General features: G+C 38.2%; 1 protein-coding gene across 1 annotated transcript in view; it reads left to right on the top strand.

Annotated features, from left to right (window-relative positions):
* Nucleotides 1-7,173, top strand: part of LOC107755236 (uridine diphosphate glucose pyrophosphatase-like) — a 43,358-nt gene extending 36,185 nt beyond the window's left edge. Inside the window, exon 5 of the mRNA XM_016571957.1 lies at nt 4,997-7,173. Coding sequence (XP_016427443.1) covers nt 4,997-5,246 — 250 coding nt within the window. The 3' untranslated portion in view covers nt 5,247-7,173. The remainder of the gene's footprint in view (nt 1-4,996) is intronic.
* Nucleotides 7,174-7,234: the final 61 nt, after the last annotated feature.

Genomic DNA, 7,234 nt, shown 5'->3' on the forward strand with positions numbered 1-7,234 from the left:
CTGTGTGTGTGTGTGTGTGTGTGTGTGTGTGTGTGTGTGTGCGCGTGTGTGTGCGTGAGCCTGCAACATCTGCCTGGTGCTGTTTGTTTTGACCTGTGCCACAGCAATCTCTGATTAGCTAAAATACCACATGGAGTCGCAATGGATCCTCCTCTCAAATGCACACTGGCAAACACAGACACAGTCAGACGCACCTGCCGACTGCACCATCATAAACACCTGTGGACCTCACACTGCACCTGCTACTTTCATGGGCTGGGTAGGGACATGAAGGAATGCAGAGAGAGTATGACCTACTTCTGTTTGATTGTGTTAAACAGTGAAATTGTTTTTTTTTTCCTTTTCCAAATTTGCTAATTAGAAGTGAGAGGGAACAGGAAATGTAGTGAAGAAGAGGATGAGGAAATGACACATTGTCCATATGGGCATTTACACTAACCACTAGACCACAGCACCAACCAGACTGCTTTATAAATATGTCAACTTGGTTGAAGCAGCCAAAATGAACTTTCTCTCTCCTTCTTTCTGACATTGTTTATCATTTAATACTTGTAATCTTAACCTCACAGACTCTTATAGGCACCAAGGCTGCATTTATTTGGTCAAAAATGTTAAACACAGCAATGTTGTGAAATATTATTACAGTTTAAAATAACTGTTTTCTATTTTAAAATGCAATTTATTCCTGGCAAAGCTGAATTTTCGGCAGTCATTACTTCAGTCTTCAATGTCACATGATCCTTTAGAAATTATTCTAATATGCTGATTTCATGCTCAAGAAGCTTTTCTTACTATGAATTTTGAAAACATTGAGCTCCATAGGGTTTTAGTAGAAATGTGTAAGCAGCACTTTGGCTCTATCAAAACATTGCTTATGTCATTAACTGCTTTTTTTGTGCTGTTCTCTGAGGTCCACTTATAATGTTATCAAGATTTTTACATAAAAAACATAATTTATAAGTAATAGGCAATTGTCTGTCCTGTTTTTGACCCCCCTCTTAATAACGTTCTGTTTGAATAGTCGTGGTGGATTGTAGACTCAGAAGTAAACACCCACTGCTGTGATTTAGGTTAAAAATGCATAAATACTCAGTACATATGAAACGATCTCTAATAACAGACAAAGCAATAGTGATTACATAATGAAAACATTTAGAAAAATATATATACAACCGAAATATATAACACATACTTATGTATGATATGATATGTGAGTATGATACTCACACTTGTGTGGTACGACATTACTGTCGGATCCAATATAGTCAGCGCAGCATTGTCTTTTAGTTTCAATCTTTCTGAAAATCTTGCGTTGAATTGAGCCTTGTTTGTAAACGAATCCGCTGTAAAATGAAGTGAACAAAGGACCAAGTTCTTACTGATGCGGTCTGGATCTTCATTAAAAATAAAGTTCATCCACTCTTTCCTAACATTGGGATCAGCATTGCAAAGACTGTGTTTTTTCACAACTTGGCACTGCACAGCATTCTGTTGTCTTCAGAGTCATCTTTATCGTTTGGTTTCTGCGTAGACCTGCGTTTGCCTCATGTCATTTACCTACTACATGCGCGAATAGGTGGGCGGGGCTAAACAGGCAGTGATGTGGAAGCAGGCGTTGATCTTCTTCTGCGGAGGCCGTGCTTATCCACACTATTACATCATAGAGTGGTACATTCCACATACTGTCGTTTTGGCATACTGACTTTAATATAAGCTGTTTTTAGATTAATGAGAAAGTTTTGAGTTCTGAAACTTACAAGATGTTTTTATAGCTCAATGACTTCCTATATGTCAAAAGATCAAGGGAATTTTGATTTCTCAGTTCATGACCCCTTTAAGCGAAGTTATTTTGGGCAGTACTGAAGGAACAGGAGTAATCTTGTAATGTTCCTGTGGCTCAGTGGTAGAGCATTGCATTAGCAGCGCAAAGGTCGTGGGTTCAATTCCCAGGGAACACACATACTGATAAAAAAATGTATAGCCTGAATGCACTGTAAGTCGCTTTGGATAAAAGTGTCTGTTAAATGCATTGATTTAATTTAATTTAATTTAATCTGCATTGAGCAAAATTAGTGTCAGCATAATAGAGCTACACTGACATTTGGAGTGCTAAACTTTCTCCTAAAGAGAGGAGGATTCCATCTTCTGTGTTGAAAACACGATGAAACCAGAATTGTCCATAGATTTAATAGAAATACTGTAAAAGTACTGTGCCATATCTTCTGGCCCCTTTAGAGCTCCAGGAGGGTTTCAGAATAGTTCATTTGTCATATCTTGTCTCTATTCTTCATGAGTGGGTGTCAGCATAGACCCCATTCTTCATTGGTGACAGACACAGTGGAGTCCTGCAGATTCTCTTGAAATTCGTTTAAACTCATCCTAGAAACTGATTGCTGGGGCTTGTTCCATTTTTATCTCCTCAGGCCATCATCCATCACTTCAATGGTGCGCAGGCATCACGGCCTTGTAATTTTCTTCCATATTTCATGAGCTCATTTCAAAAAATCTGTTTCAGTCTACAAAATACTAGGAAAAGAAGGGGCTTTTGGAAGCTTCCCATCTCTGTAATGCTCTGGGGTGTTAGGGAGATCTCCATGGTGACGTCTCCATGACAGAGTCCCAGGTGAGGTAACGCCTCAGTCACAGTGGCGCTTACCAGATGCTGCTATGTTGTTGTCCATTAAGGTGTGAGAGGTCTTTCTCCATGCCTTCAGGTCTTCATAGTAGACCTCTGTGCCCCTACCTAGTCTAGCCATTTCACAATATAGCTAGGGAGCTACTTCAGTGGTGTATATTTCCTCGTTTGTAAATCCCTGATGTGTTGTTGTTTTTTTTGGAATCATCAGTTAATAGATGGGAGTTTTTTTCATGATTAAGTGCTTTTAATGGCAGTTAGTACATTCACTGACCATCTGGGTAACACCCCTGGGCAGCTAGTTTCTAGGTTGGTAATAAACATACAAGTACAATACAGTTTCTATCAAACTGAATGTGGAAAGACAGAAATTTACTAAGTGGTTTGCCAAGATTACATTTCAGTAACATTTCAAATCAGGAATACAATTTGACAACAATAGTACAGTATTTCACTTTTTTAGCCAAACTTTATGCTGCTTTGCTCAAATTATGAGCTGTTTGTAAATGTTACATTTCAAGTCAGAAATAAAAGCTAATAACAGTGTATTTAGCACTAGCAAAAATTTTGCAAAAATGTGGCTTCTTTGGCTTAAAGGGTTAGTTCACCCAAAAATGAAAATTCTGTCATTAATTACTCACCCCCATGTTGTTCCAAACCCGTAAGACCTTCGTTCATCTTCGGAACACAATTTAAGATATTGCCTGTGTCACTTTGGACGCGTGTTCACAACAGTATCATGACGCGAGCGTGTGGCGATGCTGACCCAGATCCGGCGTGATGACGTCATTACACTGGATCTGGGTCAGCGTCGCCACACGCTCGCGTCATGATACTGTCGTTTACGGGCATCCACAAGTGACGCAGTAGAGACGAAAATGTGGAATAAAGTCGTTATTTTTGTTTTCTTTGCGCAAAAAAGTATTCTCGTAGCTTCGTAACCTTACAGTTGAACCACTGATGTCACACGGACTACTTTGTCAATCATCTTACGAGGGTGAGTAATTAATGACAGAATTTTCATTTTTGGGTGAACTAACCCTTTAAATCATGTGAAAATGTACTAAGTTACTTAGTTAAATTTCAATACAAGTCAGGAATGTGCTCTAACATCAACTGTATTTGACATTAATATTTAACAAAAATGTGACGTCTTTAGCTTAAATCATGCTAAAAATGTGCTAAGCTATTTGTCAAGGTTACATTTCAAATCAGGAATAAAATCTAACTACACTTGTATTTAGCATTAGTATCCCTGCTGAAAAAAGCAGCTAAAACCAGCCTAAACTGGTTGGCTGGTTTTAGCTGGTTTAAGCTGGAAGTAGCTGCTTTAAGCTGGTCTCCCAGCCTGGCCAAGCTTGTTTTAGCTGGTTGGCTAGTCTCAGCCTCAGACATCATGCTACCACGGACCGCTGGCTGAACATCTGATGCATATGGCATAATGGCACACAAAAAATGGAAACACCTCAGGAGTTTTGAAGTCGTCATTGGATTGGTTGAATTCTACAGTATTTCCGGTAGACGTGTGTGTCGTGTTCGTTAAAGTTCCGCCTGGAAACAAAGATGTCGTGATGCCAAACCCCCTAATTGAAGATCGTGTTTACAACTATGACAGTGAGCGCTTATCGGGATCAAGTAAACGCTGGATTTTCAAAAGTATTTAAAATATGTAAAGTTTGTGCATAGACCCTTTAAAATACGTCCAAGAGTTTTACACACTGGTCTGTTATTGTGGGAACGTTTCCACACCCCTAAACATGACGCGGCACAAAACCAAATGTGATTGGTTGCTTTACCTGTCAGTCATATTGCCTCTTGGGTGGTCCTAGGCCATTCAAAGCGACCAAAGTTCCCAGACCTTCTGGCGTCAGTCTGAAAGTCTGGCAGCGCGAAACTACTGGTTGGCCAGCTGGTCTCCCAGCCTGACCAGCTAAAGAAATTGTCAAAACCAACCTGCTTACCAGCTATGACCAGGCTGGATGACCAGCTAAAACCAGCCAACCAGATTAGGCAGATTTTTGCTGTTTTTAGCAACAATTTGACTTCTTTAGCTCAAATCATGTAAAAAATGTACTACACTGTTTGTGAAGTTGCAGTTCAATAACATTCGAAATCAGAAATAATATAGTTTGTAGTTGTATTTAGCATTAACAAATTAGCATTAGCAAACAGTTGTATTTAGCATTAGCATTTATTTCACTCAAACTTTGCTTCTTTAGCATAAATCTTGCAAAACATTCATAGCTATAGTGTCTTATTAAAGCAAACTGAGGCATCTCAAGGTTTCGTTGTTCTTGTGTTGCTCCTTTTGGCTTGTCATTATCGAGTGTCCTGAGTCCCTTGTGCTTTCCTCCCCCACAGGTCAGGAGTCGGAGTGACCGGATCGAAGCAGACCATGTTCTACGCTGAGGTGTCCGATGAGAATCGCGTTGGAGAGGGAGGAGGTAAACCCCAAGAGGGCGAATTGATCGAGGTGGTCAAAGTTCCCCTTAATGAAGCCATGACCTTCGCCTTCGACGAGAGCATCCCGAAAACGATGGGCGTTATTTTCAGCTTCATCTGGTTCCACAGCAACATGTCGCCGAAGTACAAGATCTCCACCAACGTGTAACATAACGGTTCCACGCCATCGAGAAATACAAGTCATTGCGTACATTTTTATATGTAGTAATCAAAATGGTCACTAACTGTTAATTATTTTGCTATTTCTTACACTTTTATCTGTTTGTTGTGGTTCTAGCTATTGTCTTATTTCAGATTGAAGCCACACTTGTGTGCCATCCGCTGAAAAGGTTCATTGTGAGTTTGTTTTGTGTAGCTGAATGCTTTGTTTTTAACATGCCAGGAATTTCAGCCAGCCATTTGAAATCACACCACGGCCCTTAAAGACTTTGTAATGGTGATCTATTCCACTCTAATTTGAGAGGGTAAGATCTGAAAGACTGTGTTGATACCATCAGAGAGAAAATCACAAACCGGATCGATCATGATTGAAGCTGTACTTTGTGGTCAGAAAGTGAGACCTCTAGCCATATTCCCACCAATTTTGCAGGCTATTTAGTAGAATGACATTCATTTTTAAATATAAATAAGCAAGTAAATAAAAACAATAATTAATGTGAATTATGTGAACAACACACAGGCAGCTACACAAATGAGATAACTTGAGAGCCACTTCTTATAAAACAATCATTGTCAAATAAAAACAATTACACTCTTGCATATATCTCAGGTCCAAAGCTGACTTTGGGACATTCAGGGTTAGTGGTGATGCTGAAAAATGCTGAGATGTTTTTTATTGCCGCTTAAAATTAAGTTGATATTCTGAGTGCGTGTTTTGCACAGAATTTATTTATAAAATATCTACTACAATAACCTAAAGTGTGAGTACAGTGCTAGTGCTACAGGTTTAAAGCTGCTTTGCCATAATCATCATATCTATAACACTGTTCTGAATTCTTTCAGAACTTATGGAACAGAATATATGAGAGGTGCATGAGCTTGCCTGCTGAAGCTAAAAAAATTTTTTAGAAATTAATATTTTCAAATACCATACAGTGTCAGAAGACTGGTACCTCCTAAAGTCACAGCAACAAAACATAGTGACTTTCTGAAATCCCTTGAATACGATACTTGAAAATCATTTGTTGCAGTTTACGGTATGAATATATAGGGTGATGAATATAATCAATATGCCCTCAATTTTCTCCATGATACCTCCAAGATTTGAGAGGCTGCTTGCAACTTTTTATTAAGGTGAGCTGAAGCTTTCTGAATCAGATTTTCGCTTTTTTGTGGTTCAGTTCAGATTCTCTTGTGCACAAAGCATTCACTACTTTTATTTCAATCGATCAATTAATCAGTCGACCGTTTTTCCTATATCTTGTTGGCTTAATTATTTTGTGAATGATATTGAAGTGCACAAACATTTGTTAATACTATCTTTGTACTTGGCATCATGACAACGATCACTACAGTGTTGAATACTATTGTCAGCTGATTGGATCTTACTGTAAAGCATTTTCCTTTGTCCTATCACTGTACTCTGTAGTCTATATTCTATTGTGATTGAGTGTTATAACTTTATCAATACATACGGTCAATGTGCAAATGTACAAATTACCATGTTCATATAATCAGTCAAAACAAGTGTGGAAAAAGACAAACAGGTTTGGTTTGGTCCACAATAGGAGTGTTTTTAACTTCAACCGCTCCTTTTAAAGTATGCAAATGAGACATTTAAGAATTATGCATTTGTTTTGGAAGCATTATTTCATATCACAATGCCTCAGATATCATTTCCTCATTTTCTTAATCTCTTCTTATGAAAGAAACTTTGAACTTGTTGGAGTGTTTTGTACGTTTATCTCAGGATAGGGCTTGATTTCTTTTAAAAATTAATAAATTGTTGATTTATTGTCATGTGCCACTGTTATTAATGCTTGAGTTTCAGACTCAGTATTTCAAGAGAGGTGTTCACTACTGCATTTACATTTCTTCTTTTGAATCTCACAACATTTGTTTACTGATTGTTTTCATTTATGGCACCTCAAACAGATATATATATTTCAAATATATATATATATATATATATATATA

The sequence above is a fragment of the Sinocyclocheilus rhinocerous genome, unplaced genomic scaffold, assembly GCF_001515625.1.
Source record: "Sinocyclocheilus rhinocerous isolate Xijiao unplaced genomic scaffold, SAMN03320098_v1.1 scaffold562, whole genome shotgun sequence".
Classification (NCBI taxonomy): domain Eukaryota; kingdom Metazoa; phylum Chordata; class Actinopteri; order Cypriniformes; family Cyprinidae; genus Sinocyclocheilus; species Sinocyclocheilus rhinocerous.